At 42.6% G+C, this 19459-nt stretch overlaps 1 protein-coding gene across 1 annotated transcript; it reads left to right on the top strand.

Annotated features, from left to right (window-relative positions):
* Positions 1–9497: 9497 nt before the first annotated feature.
* On the top strand, positions 9498–18657 carry LOC121864025 (tyrosine-protein kinase Tec-like). The gene is made up of 16 exons (XM_042362906.1): positions 9498–9550; positions 10424–10652; positions 12376–12571; positions 12839–12991; positions 13255–13331; positions 14003–14047; positions 14303–14371; positions 15038–15105; positions 15451–15516; positions 15954–16085; positions 16484–16683; positions 16900–17068; positions 17240–17408; positions 17722–17840; positions 18022–18274; positions 18574–18657. Exons 1-16 carry the CDS (start codon positions 9498–9500, stop codon positions 18655–18657), a joined length of 2082 nt encoding a protein of 693 aa, XP_042218840.1.
* The last annotated feature ends 802 nt before the right edge of the window (positions 18658–19459 follow it).

The following is a 19459-nucleotide window of genomic DNA, read 5'->3' as shown; positions in this document are numbered from 1 at the left end:
TCCCCTCCCTCTCTCCCACACCTCTTCACCTTCCCCCTCCTTCCCTCCCTCTCTCCCACATTCCTACTTCCTTTCCCCCCTGTCCTCACCTCCTCCCCCCCCCTCCATCCCACCCCCACACTCCTCTTTTCCCCTTCCATACCCTCCACCCCCTCCCCACTTACCCTCCATCCCTCCCCCCCCCCTTGTGTAGTGCTGGTCGTGTCCTCTTAGGGGGAGGTACAGGAGGGGTAGGGGCAGGTGATAGACTGGGAGTGCTATCATTATCGGTCGCTTTCAATCAGTAGTGTCTTTAAGGGGTGCTGTCAGGTGCCGTCAACCACCGTGTATACATTATGTTAAGCACCATTAAACATAAGAACTAACCTAACCTAACCAAACTTAACTTAACTTAACCTAACTTAACCCAACTTAACTTAACCTAACTTAACTTAACCTAACTTAACTTAACCTAACTTAACCTAACTTAACCTAACCAAACTAAACCTAACTTAACCCAACTTAACTTAACCTAACTTAACTTAACCTAACTTAACCCAACTTAGCTTAACCTAACACGTTCCTAGCTACACTCTCGCCATATTAATATCGTCCTCAATTAAAGTTAAGTACAGGTTATCAGGTAATTTCCACTGGATTATTAAGGTCTTAAATTAGCTCACTAGATCCAGGTCATTGAGAGGAGGAGAAGCTATGTATGTGTATGTGTGTGTGTTTGTGCGTGTGTGCGTGTGTGTGTGTGTGTGTGTGTGTGATATAACCTGTGGGAAACTTTTTTTGTTTTTTTTTCCAGGTTATATTCCCGAGATGTCAGGTGAATGGGGAAGAATTGGGGGAAATGGAGGAGGTTACTTGGGGAGGAATGGGGAAGGGTCACATGGTGGACAAATGGGGAGAGAGGAAGATGGGGTTAGGGGATGGGATGGAATGTGATGGGAGGAAATGGGAGAAATAGGGAAGAAGGATACAGGGATGATGGAAAGAAGCAGCAGATAAAGATAATAATTATGTAGGGCTAGAGAAATGTAATTGGGAATGAGGAAGAGATAATAACGAAAGAAGGAAAAGGAAATAGGAGACACTAAAGAGGGGAGTAGAAGAAAGGGGAGAATAATGAAGATTTTGAAAGGAGAGAAAAATATGGTTAAAATTGACCAATTTTCTTTACATCTCAACTAATCTATGTAACTATTCATTCATCTGATTATTTCCACATTTATTTTGTATTTTTTTTATTTTCTCTATTTATCTAAGTCTACGGAACTCGCCAACCACATTTCACTATTATTGCTGATACAGAAAACTAAAATAATTTAATGGGTAACTACACAAAGTTTACATCTCTTACATAATTTTGAAGAAATTATCGCACGTTAACCAGTAATTTCAACTTGAGGAATATATTTTGCTCCCATTGTTCTAATACCCGTTTCCTCTGTTGCAAGTCCAGCCTCTTATGTTGCAAGTCCAGCCTCCTCTGTTGCAAATCCAGCCTCTTATGTTACAACTCTGCAATCCAGCCTCCAAGTCCTTCCTCTGTTGCAAGTCCAGCCTCTTATGTTGCAAGTCCAGCCTCCTCTGTTGCAAATCCAGCCTCTTATGTTACAACTCCTGCCTCTTATGTTGCAAGTCCAGCCTCTTATGTTGCAAGTCCTGCCTCCTCTGTTGCAAGTCCAGCCTCTTATGTTGCAAGTCCAGCCTCCTCTCTTTAACAGCTACCCACATCCTTACGACGCCTTGCACTTTCATGAGGTACACACCCAAGGCAGCTCGCTCGCCGCCCCTTATACAATCATTCACTCGGTTGTCGTTGTCGTGTCGGACGGGATCGTTGTGTTTGCATCAAGCTGTCGTGTTAGTCGTGTTACAGGAGGGGCAATGTTAGTATTTCAACCATCTGTTTTCCTGCTGCTGCGTCGTCGCCTTCGTCAGTAGAGTCCGTGTTTATCTCTCTCTCGTACACCCATTCTCTTCCATACTTCATATGTTTTTCGTATCTTACCTCTTTCTCTTGTCGCCTCCTATCCCCCTCCCCCCCCTTCTTATCTTGTTTCCCTCACATCTCCTTCATTCCACCTCCTTTTTCCCGAGAATTTCAGGGGAGAACTGAGTGTGGGAGGGTCAATTTGCAAGTGACGTTGGCCTCTTGAAAGTGACAGAAATCTCTCTCTCTCTCTCTCTCTCTCTCTCTCTCCACCCTGCAGTGAGGTCAATATTATCCCCTAGACTATTACGAACGAAAAGAGTTCAGAAAGGAACTCTCATTTGCGTTGGAAATTGTATGTCGTAACCCAAGTTGGACGACCAATTAGGCTCGTCCGCTTAGCACTATATTACCTTCAACTAATTTATTTTCCCACTGCAGACTGGATATAGTGACTGATATGGTACATTCTTTATTTTCCTTCTTTCTTTTTTTTCTTTCCTTTCTTTTGGGTGGGGTGGGGTGGGGGGTGGGGGGGGTGGGGGGGGTGGGGTGGGGTGGGGTGGGGGGGGTGGGGGTGGGGGGATTTAGTTAATGTTTACTTGCTTGTGTTTTGTATTTGTTTAAGGAAGTAAAAGGGATGTACAGTATGTGTGTGTTTGTTTGTGAGCGTGTGTGTTTGTTTGCGTATGTGTGTTTGTTTCTTTGTTAGTTTGTTTATTTGTGTGTGTGTGTGTGTTTGGCTGCTTGTATTTTTAGTAGTACAGTCGTTATATTAGTAGTAGTAGTATAAGCAACAAGTGTGGTGGTGGTGGTCAGGGTCAATGTTTCATCAAATTAAAGGTCCTGTTTCCCATTTTCTTTCTCACCTGACAGCACGAGGGAGAACTACACCAGAGAGAAAGAGAGAGATAAAGATTAAATACAGGAAGTGAGAGTAATAAAAAATGATGATAGAGAGAGGAAGAGAAAGTGAGAGTATTTAATGAATATATGATAATAATGCGTAGTTAAAATTTTATAGGAAAACATATCGTACAGTAAAGACGTATCGCATTAATTATTTGAGTTTACACGCATACGAAGGCAAGTCACTGATGAACTGTAAAACGTATCGTACATAGCAAAAACAGTGTAACATCGTACAAAGGCAGGTTAATGTCCAAGGGAAAACTTATCGTACAGCAAAAAAAAAATCGTACTAGGACACTCCAATAAACACAGGAAAACATATCAAATAAAAACAAAACGATGTAAATATCATACAGAGGCTAATCATCCACACTGAACCACCCCCCCCCTACCCTCCCCCTCATAAAAAAAGACAGACAGACAGACAGAGGAAAGTGAGATATCTGTCGTAAGAAGGATAATGACTCCACCATCCCCAAGGTTGCAACTCACGCCTTTATCTAGTGCTGGTGACTTTTAACCTTACTTAATTAGTTGCAGTGCCGTATGTTTGCCTGTCTGTCTGCCTGTCTGTCTGTCTGTCTGTCTGTCTGTCTGTCTGTCTGTCTTTTCTCTTCTTTTCCCTTCCCCATTCTCCTATTCTGCTACCTTTCACCCTCGTTTTCTCTCTCTGTCTCTCTCTCTCTCTCTTCCGAAAGATAAAATAGAGAGGAGAGGTCGAGTAAAGTGAGAAAGAAAGTACGGTACGGAGGACAGATATAGAGCACGCCAAAAGAAAGCAAGAGAGAGAGAGAGAGAAAGAGAGAGAGACTAGGCAGGAGTGAGAAAGCACGTCCTAGCACCCATTACGTCACCACACCCATCAACACGTCCTAGCACCCATTACGTCACCACACCCATCAACACGTCCTAGCACCCATTACGTCACCACACCCATCAACACGTCCTAGCACCCATTACACCCCCACTCATAGAACTTCAGACACCAAGTACGGTTTTAGCCCCATTCTTAGCACTTCCCCACTCATCGTCCTTATCATCCCAACTACCACCACTATCACCATCGCCACCACCACTTTCGCCACCAACATCACTATCACATCCACCACTGCCATTATCACCATCACCATCATCACTACCACTACTACCACCATCAGCACCACTATCATAACCACCACTAACATCACCAGCACTATCACCAACGCCATCACCATCACCATTTCCACTACCACCATTATCACTATCACCACCATCACTGTCACCACCACTACCGCTATTATCACCACTATCACCATCACCTACTACTACTACTACTACTTTGTTGTCACTCGGAATCGAGTATGATGGTCATCCAGCTATGATACAATGATATGAGTTATTAAGGATGTCACCTAGGTTGGTCAGCTCTTGAGGTGACTCGAGAGGCCGATACGGAACCGGAAGGGCCGTCCACAGATGTTGCACATGTGGAGGGCTACATCTAGTGCGGGAGGGGCGGCGGCAGCGTCTTTCCGGCGCTGGCGCTTGTCTGCCTCGGTATGCAGTCGTGCTAACTCGAAAGTATTGACACCTTCTCGTGTGGTGCTCCTCCAAGCGTTACGGTGTGGAGTAATCGTCTCCCAGGTGAGGGGGTCGATTTGGCACTTATTCAAGTTTGTCATAAGACTATCCTTATACCTTTTCAGTTGCCCACCAGCGTTACGTTTACTTTTCGTTAGGTGACTGTAAAGTAGCTGCTTTGGCAGTCTACTGTCGTCCATGCGGGTAACATGGCGTCCAGGGTAGTTGTTCATGGATAATGGTAGCCTCGACGCTCCTACAGTTGGAGTCAGTGAGAATACTGACATTTGTTCTCTTGTCTTCCCAGCGAACTCTGAGGATGGAACGTAGACTATGTTGGTGAATGTTTTCAAGTGCCTTGAGGTGCCTCCTGTATGTGACCCATGTCTCGCTGCCATATACTGTAGCAGGGTGGGGAGGACCACTGCTCGATATAGGTGCACCTTTGTAGATAATTTCAGCTCGCTACAACTAAAGATACGAGTACGGAGTTCTGCCAAAGGCTTGAGATGCACATCTGATCCGATGTTGAATTTCTTCATCGATGTCCGCGGTGGTGGACAGGTGGGAGCCGAGATACTGAAAGTGGGCAACATTAGAGAGGGTAGTACCGTTAGGCTGGGTGGATGGTGGAGGTGTGGCTGAACCAGGGGCAGGCTGGAATAGAATCTGAGTCTTATGTACATTCACCTCAAGACCGAAGTGTGCATACGCATCTGCGTAGGTGTTCAGGTCGTCTGCATCCTAAAGTTCATTGATGGAAGCGGCCGACACCTTTATTTTACCCTCATCACAATTAACATCATTATCACCACCATCACCACGACCATCATCACTATCACCACGACCACCACCATCATCCTGCGTACATGCCTAGCCACTTCCTGGCCTTGGTGAATTTCCTAGTTATCTGCACAGGAAGACAGATAATAAAGCTACCAGTTAGTTGTCCCAGCCAGAGACCCAGAGCATCACCACCGCCTCGCCGCAACGAACCTTTCGCGACTATATTGTGTTCTCCTCAGTTGTTCTCCTCCTCACCTGTCTGTTCTACTGTTCTCTCTGTGGTCTAAGACGTGTGTGAGAGGTGCGTTAGCTGCGTGTGTCGCCTCAGGGGCCTGGTGACGAAGACCTGAGTGATACAGTATATATCGGTCTCTGGAGAAAGAACCGCCGGGCAGTAGCCAACACAAGTGTATGTAGTTAACAACGAGTGACATTCAACCCTGGAGGAAACTTCTTGACATTGTCTTTGTATTATTCACCTGAGGACTGTGGTTCGACTCCCCCCAAGAGCGAGATGGTATCCAAGTTTATATCCCATTACTTGAAACATTCTCCGAGAACCTGCAGTAGTTCACGTCGAGATGGACTGCAAAATGTCACCACCCAGAAGAAAGAAAGTCTAGAAGCTCTCTCGTCTTTCACATCCTGAGAGATGTGGTTAAAATCCAACCGAATTAGACTAATCTGTCAAAGTGTCGATCCTGTGACCTCAATGTCTCTACACAGCCACGAGAATCTACCCAAAAGTCGACAAGAAAGAGTTCATTACGTCTTTGACTGCTTCGTGGAAAAGGGATTTTGGCTTTACACTTGAGGGCGGTTGTATTGTCCCCACAGTGAAGGATGAGAGGGGCATAGTGTACAGCTTCTTCTTGGTCACGTGTTGAGTAAACTTCGCCTCAGTTCCTCCTCTGAAACCACCGAGGAGATCTGAGTTATCGCGTCCTTATTGTGATCACTAACTACCAGTGCTTAAGGCCACTAACTACCAGTGCTTAAAATTACTAACTACCAGTGCTTTAAATAACTAACCACTAGTGCTTGTGGAGTGCTGGTGACCTCGTTCAAGATAAATTAAGAATGGAAAGAATTAAGAAACGACTACTCAAGTAATTTTTTCCTATCATTATATAAACAGTATATAGATATATCTTTTGTGTCTCTCATTCACCCACACGCCTCTGCTGGTGACCATGGTGACACGAGGATGGACAGTAAGAGATCACAACTTCTCTACTGTGTTATTCTCGTCTCACTTGTGGAGTCTCCCCCTCTTACTCCACGAACCTGCGTTATATAGAAGGGATCAAAACAGGCCCAAAGTTAAGGAAAACCTAGCGAAAATTATATATATAATTTTCGCTATGTTTTCTTTAACTTTGGGCCTGTTTTGACAGTACAAGGTTCATCTCCTAACTTAAGTCCGCCCTACCGAGACCAACAATTTGCATCCTTCAAGTATATATGTTACGGTTTTTTGCGAAATAACTTACAGACAACCTAAACTAACCTAACCTTATGGTTAAGTTAAGTGAGAGGTTAGGTTAGGTTAGGTTAGGTTAGTGTTAGTGTTACGGTGTTGAATCATCACGTGAAATATGCTAGGGTAACGAATATTAAGATATACATAATGTTAGAGCTTTGTAAAGAGACAAAGACAGAAGGGGACACACACACACACACACACACACACACACACACACACACACACACACACTTTGCAATGACACGATAAAAACTAATAAGTAGTCCCTTTAGAAACATGCGCTACCACAAAGAGCGTTGATATTACCGTTTTCTCTCACTTATCTTTAGGGTGTACTTGAACTTCCTGTCTCCCTCCTCATATATTATGTATTTTTTCATTTTTGGAAACTTCTGACTGGACAAAAAGACCATGAACACATTCATACTGCATATACAGTTTCACACAAAACCTAACCTAACCAACTTTAGGTATAGTTTGGTTATCTTATGATGGTAAATGACGTCTTGGATTAAACTGTATATACGAATTAAATGTTATTGAGTCAGATGCTTCCTAGAGTTTAATAAGCGATTATCGTTATTTAGCGTGGCATTATATGTGCTCGTACAGTATATGATGCATATCCAACTGTAGAAGGTAAATCACAAACAAACAACAGCCCTGTATACTAAGACCGTATCTCAGTCTCCAGCAGTGAAGACATACATCAGTAGGTGGGGGTTTCAGTGTTATGATTCGTGTGGTACAGGGGCGGATCCAGGATTTTATGGGGGTGGGGGGGGGGAGGTGTTGGCTTGGGTTTTGTGTGAACGGATATAAAGTCACAAGGAAAAAAGGAACAGAAAAAATAATAATTTTGAGTAGCAAGAAATATATGTTATTTAGATATAATTAGCGTAGTTCATGCCGATTGTTAATTGATAATATATGACTTCCATAGATTGACGACAAAATATACAGTACCATGGTATTATGAATAAATAAACAAAATCACAGATACAATACAATGGCAATTATTGACAAACCCCTTGCCGATTTTTCAAAGAAAATTAAAACAAATACGCCACAATTTCACAATATTTTTACAATGAACACTGTCGTAGTTTGGATAAATATGTTAAAATGGGGTTATTACTAAATTAAACCTAAAGGAACCTTAGTTTAAAAGAAACACAAGTGGTTGAAGTATTGCTAAAAGACCGCATCAACCTAACCAAAGAAATCAACTTAACCTTACCTAACTACGGTTCCCCATCATAATATTAACTAGAATGAACTTATTATAATATGGTGTAATTATACGGGTTTTTTGTGGACGTGAGAGAAGCAACTCGGACCAAGCGACTCGTAAATAAACAATTAGCGGAGGACCACATCGAGCGTGACGGAGTATTACCACCCAGCCTAAACTGAATTAATTTTTTCGATATAGTTTACTGGCAATTCAGAGGGTCAGCCCAATATGTACCCAAACAAGAATGTCAGTCCTAGGTAAAATTACTACCTTACCAAACCTATGCGAACCTTAGGCACTACCTAACTAAACTACAATAATCCTGTAAGATAAAATAAAATAATTTAGGTATGTTATAAGTACAAGAGGTCACTGAGGCGAATGAAATATACGTCGTTGAGTTAATAATCTTGTTTAAAATTCAGAAAAATCGAGCATCAAAGTTTTTCAACGTGGAAAGACTACTTACAATAACTGCTGATGGTCGTCCGCTTGGTAGGTGGTGTGGGAGGATTGTTACTTTGTCTATCAATGATGAGCTGCGTTTCACATCCTTTGAACTCACAAGCTTAGACAGGTAGACAGTTTGTTGGTGGAAATTGTCTATAGCCCACAACTTGTCCAAAATAACCTTAATCGTGTTCATGCCATTATTGAAGCAGCCACAAGAACCTGCAGGCCACAACAAGGGCAGCAACTAATGAACGTCTCACTTGTTTCTTTCTTTACTGTCACATTAAACTCTCCACAGTCCTCCTATGGTTCCGTAAATATCCAGACACCACTGGCTGATTATCAATAACTGATTAACTCATTTATTTATGAATATTAAGCACAAAATACACCAGAGAAGAATAATTATTGTCGCTGGAAAAGTTATAAACATTAACGCACTTGACAGAGGATCACACTGGGTGCTCATTGGCTGGTGGAGTTAAGGCTACGTTGATGGCCGCTGGTGTGAGGGACACTCCGACCCCTCCGTCACTCTTTTACTCGTAATTTTGGTGGACTTCTACCGTCACGGGTCGGATACTTAAAATTATTTACAGTATTATCTTCCAGCTGATTTTGTAAGTCGGCCCAGGAGGTTGTAAGAACTCAAAACAAAATACACGCTATCATGTGACGGAATAAACCCCGACATAGCGCTTTTATATATCAATTAAAACTGTAATGTTTAAGCGGGCAAGATGGAGTTCATCAAGGTACTCGTATATCTAAATGTTCGAGTTTTGTGACGTGAAATGAAGAACCGAGCCCATTTGGAACCTCACATGTGTGTTAAATAATTATTGAGGTACTACGTATATCCTCGATGTTAAGTTTTTAATCTATTAGAGGAACTAGACATCTTTTTAAAGCGGAGAACAAAGAAGTCACCGTCTACCGACTCACCTAACTGTCAGTAAAATTTATACGTTACATATTTTTATTATAAATTGTGCTACTAGTTTCTTAATCGTTGTGTAGCGTATCATACTGTTTTATTATAAATTATACATATTTTTTTCATTTTAAACTATTTGTTTATAAAACTGGTCCAGATATCTTTAGCTTGTGATTGGTCGGTATGTCTCAAAAGCGTAACTATGATTGGCCAACTAGCTCGCATGAAGACTCACTCTACAATGTTTAACTTCCAGTAAAAATGACTTAACAACATCGCAAATTAGTTTTGAGTACGGGAGTTTACAATATTGTTAGCAGTTTGTAAGTCTGAATACCTTAAGTCGGTTACAAGATCAAGTGAAAGCAGCTCGCTTCTCACATAAAGCCTCATATTCAGCTGGCGACACAGCGTCCGCCAATTGAAGCTGAAAGAAATGGAAGAATTTATGCCACAAAACGTATTGATAATACATTTGTAGTTTATTTCATTAGATAATAAAGCAATAATATATTATGGTGAAATATTCTACAGTATGTAGTGAAGGATTGCAAACTTGTCTAGATTATAACTGATGTTTTTGTAGAACACTGATAAATTTATAATATTATTGATAGACCTTAATGATAATTTAATTTAATCGCTCTGTTCCATTTAAGACGTCGTTTACCATCATAAGTCAAGCAAATTATCCCTAAAGGTAGGTTAGATTAGATTAGGTTTTGTGAAGTTATTTATGGCGAGTCAGAAGTTTCCATAAAAGAGAAATGCATAGAAGTTATCGCTAATAGTCAATTATCTTGTTTACAACGGGCGGAAACCACGAGCGCTCTTATTAACACTCGGCGAGTCTGGAAACTACGTAAAGTACCAGGTAATGCTAGATTATATAAATTATCGATCATAAAATTAACCAACCTAACCTAACCTAATCTAACCTAACCTAACCTTTTTAGATGACATAATGTAACAGTAATCGGTACTTCGGGAAGTTTACAATTTCGCCAAGTGTAACATAAAGGCACTTATGATTTTACCCCGTTTGTTTTTATAAGTAGTAGTAGTATAGTCATTAAGTTCTTCCTGTCTAGTTAAACACCTTGACAGTCCGTTTTATTTCACCTACAGCTTCTCATCCGCCATCTCAGTAGGGGAGACTCAAGGCAGCCTACGGTACACAGAGCACTTGATCAGACTGAGGGCTATGGCAGAGGCGGTGGACGAGGAGGAGGTGCTGAGGACTTCCTGCATGATGAAGAGGCCCCACTGTCGAGGCTTCCTGACCTGCCACGCCTGGAGGTACCGCTGGTTTGCTCTTAACCGAAGGAATCTCATTTACTACGACGGAGACAAGATGGTGAGATTGCTTAAAGGCTCTACTGGTTGTTTGTGTGATTGGCGGTAGACTCTTGCTAATTGGACAACCCTTCTCCCTATTTGGTGAAGCTAGGTGAGGTTAGGTTAGGTTAGGTTATACCTCACACTGTGTAATGACGTCTCTATCCGTCTATCTGTCTGTTTATAACTTTATACATTTATTCATCTACCCATCTAGCTATCGATACAAATACCTCAATCTATTAATCTATTTTACTTCTTTTATCTATCTATCTATCTATCTTAATGTCTCTCTCTCTCACTTTTGGTTCCGCTATCTCTACTCTTTTTTTTTCTCTCGTCTCGTATAATTATGACCAAGGAAAATTAAATCTGAACGTGTAATGAATTTAGTCCTCAAGGGAAAGAATTTTGTTTTCTTCCCTAATCGTAAGCTGTGCGGCACGTGTTTTGTTTTCCTTAATTGTGGTGTGGGGCGTAGCTAGCTGTGTGTGTGTTGAGTTTTTTTATTGTTGCTGCTGTTGTTATGCTAATTAGGAGTGAGAAAATACATTTATCTAAACGTGAAAATAATGTTTGTGTAGTTTCTTTCTTTCTCTTTGTCTCTCTTTCATTGGTATTGTCTTTCACTATCACAAAGTTATATTTCTCTCTCTCTCTCATCTCCTCCTCCTCCTCCTCCTCCTCTACCTTTCATTGTACTTAACTTGTCTAGCTCTGCACTCTGACCTAACCTAACCATAGGATATTATGATAAGGAAAGAGATGAAAAAACGGTGACATTTGTACATATAGTGAAACCTTGATTTAACGGACTATATTGTGAGGAAAGTTCGTTATACTGAGTGTTCGTTATATGTGAAACCTCTATCTAAAGGACTATATAAAGGTGAATGTCCGTTATATTCGAGGGTTCGTTATATGTGAAACCTCAAATCTAAAGGACAATATGAGAAAGAAGTATTGTCCGTTATATGGAGGTTTTACAGTATATGAAGGTTCCTGTCGTTAAATACCACTGTCCGGGTGCCTAGGGGTGATGTGTGTGTGTGTGTGTGTGTGTGTGTGTGTGTGTGTGTGTTGTGTGTGTGTGTGTGTGTGTGTGTGTGTGTGTGTGTGTGTGTGTGTGTGTGTGTGTGTCCATCCGTCTGGGCTTCCGGGAGATTCCAATACAAACACACGAACAGATAAGCATAAGACAAATTTCAAGTTATAAATAAATACCTGACTTGACAATTTAAGTATATGGTGGTTGTAGTATAGTACCGGCAATTAAGTGTTTCCTCTTTGTTTACACCAATGGTTTGTGAGTGGGGGGGGTTAGGTCAGGTTAGGTAGAGGAAAAGGAAGTGTAGTGACGTCAATGTTCCAGGTTATGCGTAATATTGCGTACCTGTTGGTTAAATACACACACACACACACACACACACACACACACACACACACACACACACACACACACACACACATAAAATAGTAATAAAGAAGAACACCTGACAATTGGTGCTTTATGTGGTCTTGTTCCCTCACTACTCTATTTTTATCATTCCCTCCTTACTACCTATTTTCCCCCATTTCCTCCACACCCTCTTTTCCTCTATCATCATCCACCCCTCATCATCCCTATTCCCCTCACCCACCACAAACAAACCCAAGGGAAATTCTCATGAAAAAGTTATATATACTGTAAACACCATGTGAGTTGTTTACCATTTGATTTATTGTTTGTACCCCACCTTCAGATCGGCCCGAAGAGGGAGAGGCGACGGGTGGAACTCTCTCGGGTGGTGTGGGTTGAGTTCGTCGACACCAGCGAGTTCGGCAGGAGGAATGTGTTTCAGGTGTGTTGTAAAGTCAACGATAATCAGAGGTTTATCATCTACGTGGCTGCTGAAACCGACAACGAGAGAACGCAGTGGCTGTCAGATCTACGGAAATGTGAGTTTGTGGGGTTTTGTGTGGATGGTGGGTGGTGGGATTTGTGGGTGTGTGGGGTTGGGTGGGGGTTGGGTGGGTGTGTGGGGGTTGGGTGGGGGGTGTTAAAGATGTGTTTTGTTTCTCTCTTTCTCCTCATTAATACCAAGCAAGCATCTGTACCATTCTACTACTACCACCACTACCACTAATACTATTACTACAACAAGCACTACTACTACTACTACTACTGCTACAACTACTATTAACCCCACTCTTATACCCCCTCAGTGATAGCCGAGAACCAGGTGTTAAGTATGACCTACCACCCCAACACCTTTATGAAGACACGAGGTCACTGGGGGTGCTGCTTTAAGAGGAAGAAAGACCTACCGTGTACAGAGATTACCTGGACACCTGCCGAGCTTAACAACAATCCCTCAGGTGAGTTAATGAGTACTGGAGGGAGAGTCAGAGGTAGAGAGAATCATGTAATAGAGAAAGAGAGTGATAGTTTATAAAGAGAGCGAGAGAGAGAGAGAGGGGGCAATACAGATATACAGAACGCTATACAGTGAGACAGAGAGAGAGAGAGAGAGAGAGATAAAGCGATGCAGTGATACTCTCCCCCCCTCCTCCACACACACACACACACACTACTGCAAAAAACCCTAACCTCTAATGCTGTGTTTCTGTATTCTCTTCAGCAGATAACGGCCGCTTACCCCAACAGGAGACCCCAGTGAACACCGCAGACGAAGGGCAAGGCAGCATACAGTCCGAGGTAATTTACTGGATTAAAGATTGTATGTGGAGGGGGGGGGAGGAGAGGGACACGCTGGTAGTGGGACATTTCGTATTGGGCTCATTGCTAGCGGTGGGACATCAGTGTTAGGACAATAGCACCGGGGGCATTACTTGTGGTGGGACATCAGGACCGGAACATTAGCAGTGGGGGGGAACATCAGTGTTAGGACATTGGCATTTGGACATTACTAGTGGGGAGACAGCAAGACAGGGAAAGGGTAGTATTTGCCCAAAACGCGTATCACCACTCTGCTGATAGCACACCAAAAAAAGACTATTTGATTAGAACACAAAAATGGTTAATGAACGGTGTGAGCCTCTCTCTCTCTCTCTCTCATAGACTAAGTGATCAAATCGAGGTCCGTATTTAAGGTCTGTCGTTGAGGTCAGTAGGTAAAGTATACATAGTTAAGAGCCTCCTATTTTGTGACCTTTTCTGACCACCGATGACTTAGCGTGACATTTTCTAACCACTGATGACTTAGGATGACCTCTAATCACCTATGATGACTTAAGATGACCTCTCATCACCTCTGTTGACTTCGGATGATACTTTCTGACCTCTGATGACTTAGAATGAACTCAATTCACCTCTGATGACTGTGGATTAACTCTTGCTGACCTCTAATCACCTTGTTTTCATTACAGAATACAAACAGTGACTTTGTAGAACCTCGCACTCCAGAATCCCAGGTAATTAGTGTTACAGAGGTGTTACCGTATGTGTTAGTGTTACAGAGGTGTTACCGTATGTGTTAGTGTTACAGAGGTGTTACCGTATGTGTTAGTGTTACAGAGGTGTTACCGTATCTGTTAGTGTTATACAGTTGTTGTTGTTAGATTTTCGATGATGTTTTTGTCTATGTTATTTTGTTATTTTTGTTATTCTGATGTTATTTTTATGTTATTTCTGATGTTATTGGTCTTATTTTGTTATTGTTGATAAAGGAAGACGAGATCATGGAAGCACTTTATGACTTCGATGGAGTTAATACAGTGGACCTGACATTACACAAGGTGAGTCGAGTGTACAGGTGTGTGCTGGATGAGTCTAGTGTACAGGTGTGTGCTGGATGAGTCTAGTGTACAGGTGTGTGCTGGATGAGTCTAGTGTACAGGTGTGTGCTGGATGAGTCTAGTGTACAGGTGTGTGCTGGATGAGTCTAGTGTACAGGTGTGTGCTGGGTGAGTCGAGTGTACAGGTGTGTGCTGGATGAGTCTAGTGTACAGGTGTGTGCTGGATGAGTCTAGTGTACAGGTGTGTGCTGGATGAGTCTAGTGTACAGGTGTGTGCTGGGTGAGTCTAGTGTACAGGTGTGTGCTGGGTGAGTCGAGTGTCTAGTCAGTGTACAGGTGTGTGCTGGGTGAGTCGAGTGTACAGGTGTGTGCTGGATGAGTCTAGTGTACAGGTGTGTGCTGGATGAGTCTAGTGTACTGGTGTGTGCTGGATGAGTCTAGTGTACAGGTGTGTGCTGGGTGAGTCTAGTGTACAGGTGTGTGCTGGATGAGTCTAGTGTACAGGTGTGTGCTGGATGAGTCTAGCGTACAGGTGTGTGTGTGTGCTGGGTGTTGTTAATTAATTTTTAGTTGGTAAAATAAGTTAATAACAGGTTGAATAGGTTAATTACAGGTAAAAAGGAGTTAATAACAGGTTAATTAGCTTGGTATATTTCTCACCTGCAGTACGATGAATTGTTGGTGGTAGAGAAGATTAATGAGAATTGGTGGAGGCTGAAGAACGTCCATACTGAGTGAGTAATTCATCCAACTAATTCGTCAACTCATCCAACTAATTCGTCAACTCACACCAACTAATTCGTCAACTCATCCAACTAATTCGTCAACTCATCCAACTAATTCGTCAACTCACACCAACTAATTCGTCAACTCATCCAACTAATTCGTCAACTCATCCATCTCCCTCCCTCCCTCCTTCACTCCAGGAATTCATCACAAACTCCCTATGAAAAGTGATAAATGAACAAAAAAAAATTAAATAAATCTTCTCTCTCTCTCTCTCTCTGTCTCTCTCTCTCTCTCTCTCTCTCTCTCTCTGTTTTAATGTGTATTATCTCTCTTTTTCTCTCACTCACTAGGGAGGAGGGAGAAGCACCTAGCAATTTCGTAGCGCCCCGGGATCACAGCTACCTCAACAACTACGAGTAAGTGTGGTCGAGTATGGTCCATCTGGTCGGGTGTGGTCGATCTGGTCTAGTATGGAAGATGGGTCGAGTATGGCAGATGAGTAAGGTAAAAGAGTCGAATAAAATATAGCCTTTATGGGACTAGCACAGTAGACTATAGCACAATTATACCATATAACGTTATACTGTCTTCATAATATAACCCTTAGACATATTATAACTTGCTATAAACATATTATGAAGGGTATAGTGGAATTATATCACCTGAGAAAATGGTGTTCTTAATTACACAGATTAGGTTAGGTTAAATTAGGTTAGGATTAGGTTAGGTTAGGTTAGGTTAGGATTAGGTTAGGTTAGGTTAGATTAGGTTAGGTTAGATTAGGTTAGGATTAGGGTGTTTAAACTTAAGAGAGATAGGTATCTAATCTTTCTTATCTCGACTCTCACAACAGATGGTATTTGGGAACGGCAAAGAGGCAGGAGGCTGAGGATCTACTGCTGGAACAAGGGAGCGAGGGTGCCTTCTACGTGAGGAAGTCCAGAACTAGACCTGGAATATATACTCTATCCATCTACAGTAAAACGTGAGTGGGAGGGAGAGAGGGTTAGTTTGTACACCCCTCTCCATTTATAGTAGAAAGTGAGAGGGAGGGGAGAGAGGGTTAGTTAATGCATCATCTTCATCTACAGTAAAACGTGAGTGGGAGGGAGAGAGGGTTAGTTTGTACACCCCTCTCCATTTATAGTAGAAAGTGAGAGGGAGGGAAAGGTTCGGTTAATTTACATAAGGTTCGGCTAGTTCATGTTAGATTTGATTAGGGTAGGTTAGGACAGGTCAGATTAGATTAAGTGTGGTTAATTTATAATAGATCAAGTTAGGTTAAGGTTTTTAATCATATGAAATAAAATTGGGGGTTAATTAATTACCACATGATCCAATAATGTAAACATCAATCACCTGTAAGATCCTGTGTTTACTAAGAGACTGTGGTGATAGTCTTCCCGAAGGTGAAATGCCGATAAGACACTACCACATCAGGAAGGACGCGGATGGCTTGTACTACGTGTCGCAGTCGGTCAAGTGTCGCACCATTCCCAAGTTGATTGAGGATCACCAGCACAATCCAGCTATGTTGTGTGCCAGGCTGAAGCACAGCGACAACGACCGCTTGACTTCCATGGGTGAGTTTCTGTACCTAACCTAACTTTAACCTCACCTAACCTAACCTTAATCTCACCTAACCTAACTTTAACCTAACCTAACCTTAACCTCACCTAACCTAAACCTCACCTAACTTAACTTTAACCTCGCCTAACCTTACAATGATAGCAGGCTAAGTAGATTATATGGAACCTGACTTGAAATTTATTTTATACTCAACGTTTATGTTCTTTTAGAGAGATGGGAGATCGAACCGTCAGACTTGAGGCTTTTAGAGGTCGTGTCGAATGGCCCTACCTGTGTGTTGAGGCGAGGTCGAGTGCAGTGTCTTGACGTCATCGTTAAGATCATGATTCCTGCGGCGGTGACTGTAGAAGACTTCATGGAGGAGGCCCGGCTGATGACGTGAGTACCTCTGTGTGTGTCTCCGTCTTTCATAATGAGGATCATCTATTAGTGGTGTTCTGTATAAGGAGGAGAGGGAGAGTGAAAGAGAGAGAGAGAGTGTGTGAAAGAGAGAGAGTGTGTGAAAGAGAGAGAGAGAGACAATTCTAACGTAAAACATTCCTGTAACAGAAACCTCAAACACCCGAATATAGTGGAGCTCTTGGGTGTGTGTTCTCACCTGCCGGAGCCTTACATCGTGACGGAGTGTATGAAGGGCGGCTGCCTCCTCTACCACCTCCGTAACAACGAGAACGCCCTTCTCAACAATGTCGACGTCCTCTTCAGAATGTGTGCTCAGGTACATCCCATGTCTTAATTGTTCTCGGGCAGGTGTGCTCAGGTAAAGCTCATGTTCTGGTTGTGCTCACCTACACCATGTCTTAATTGTTCTCGGACAGTGGTACTCAGGTAAAACCATCGTCCTAGTTCTGTACAGGTTTTGAGAAAAATTCACTCTGATCAGGTGCTTTCCAGTCTTGTTGCAGGTATACTGTTGTCTATTACAGGTGTTCAACTGGTTGTAGGTTTATTGTTTATTTACAGGTGTCTTAACTCTCTACAGGTGTGCATTATTTGATGTTGAGCTTTCTACAGGTGTGTTTCTCTCACAGGTGTGTTCTGGACTAGCGTATCTTGAGTCACGTAAGCTGATCCACCGTGATCTGGCCGCCCGCACCTGTTTCGTAGGAGCCGATGACGTTATTAAAGTGGGGAACTTCGGCTTGTGTAGGTAAGTGTCTCGTGCAGGTGTAATTGTCTTTTGCAGGTACAATCACGGGTACAGATATACGTACAATAACACGCATAGGTACAGGTACAGTCATTTAAGCGAGATAGACAAATAAACAGAGACAGAAACAGACAGACGGACCACTGACCCGCCCTCTCACCTTTTTCTCTCACACACACAGGTACGTAATCAACGATCTCTACGTGGGGAAGATAGAAAAAAACATAGCCTTCAAATGGGCTGCACCGGAAGTCTTGTATCGCTCGAACTTCTCCTCTAAGTCTGACGTGTGGGCCTTCGGAGTGCTGATGTGGGAGGTGTTCTCGTGCGGCAGGATCCCCTACGGCAGGATGAATAACCAACAGATCATTGACTTTCTGGAGGCGGGACAGATCCTAGAGAAGCCTCGATTCTGCCTCAATGAGGTCTACCAGGTGTGTTGTGTTGTGGATTGTGTTTTGTGTTTTGTTGTGTTTTGTTTGTGTTGTGTAGTGTTTTGTGTTGTGTATGTGTTGTTGTGTAGTGTTTTGTGTTGTGTATGTGTTGTTGTGTAGTGTTTTGTGTATGTGTTGTTGTGTAGTGTTTTGTGTAGTGTTTTGTGCATGTGTTGTTGTGTAGTGTTTTGTGTCGTGTATGTGTTGTTGTGTTGTGGGAGATATGTTGTTTATGTTATGTATTGTGGCATCCTTAGCGTGACTCCTGAAGTGTTGACGTCGTTGTCTCCCTCCTACAGTTAATGACTCAGTGCTGGACTCGGGACATCCATCAACGCCCTTCCTTCAAGTCGCTCCTCACCTACTTCCAGCCTTCAGGATAATGGACGGAAGGCGTGAGTGTAACTGTCTACCTACACCCAGCACCTGTGTCCTGTATACACCCAGTACCTGTGTCCTGTATACAACCCAGCACCTGTAGCAGTGTTCACCTGTAGCAATGTTCACCCAGCACCTGTAGCAATGTTCACCCAGCACCTGTAGCAATGTTCACCCAGCACCTGTAGCAATGTTCACCCAGCACCTGTAGCAATGTTCACCCAGCACCTGTAGCAATGTTCACACAGCACCTGAAGCAGTATTCACCCAGCACCTGAAGCAGTATTCACCCAGCACCTGAAGCAGTGTACCTGGCCCATACATACCCTGCCTGGGACACACCTCGCATTATCTGCATGTGTCAGGCTGGGTGTCAGACCTTCATCTACTAACCTGTTCACCTGAGTAATTCGTTTTACCTGAGTAACACGAGTTTGGGGGACATAATGGAGATGATTTTTATAGTGGATAAGAACAGCGACTCGATAGGCGGTGTGTGAGAGGAAGCTGGTGACACACTAGGACTGCCTGTCTCCGTCTGCTACTTATAAGTACTGTAGTGGTGATGAAATTGTGTTATAAGTACTGTAGTGATGGTGAAAATTTATATATAAATGTTCAGATGATGGTGAGAATGTAAGTTACTGAAGTGATGATAAAACTGCATCTCAAAAAGTACCTAAAAGTAATAGTTAAGTTTACGTGTGAAATTTACGTAATGGATTCATAGAAAACTACACTGCTTATAGAGGAATAACTATAGTATATAAGGAAGAGCTGAATGCGGTACTATATATTGTATAGCTC

The sequence above is a fragment of the Homarus americanus genome, unplaced genomic scaffold, assembly GCF_018991925.1.
Source record: "Homarus americanus isolate GMGI-L3 unplaced genomic scaffold, GMGI_Hamer_2.0 scaffold36849, whole genome shotgun sequence".
Taxonomy (NCBI): Eukaryota; Metazoa; Arthropoda; class Malacostraca; order Decapoda; family Nephropidae; genus Homarus; species Homarus americanus.
The sequence above is the reverse complement of the archived record's forward strand: the minus strand, read 5'-3'. Positions and strand labels throughout refer to the sequence as shown.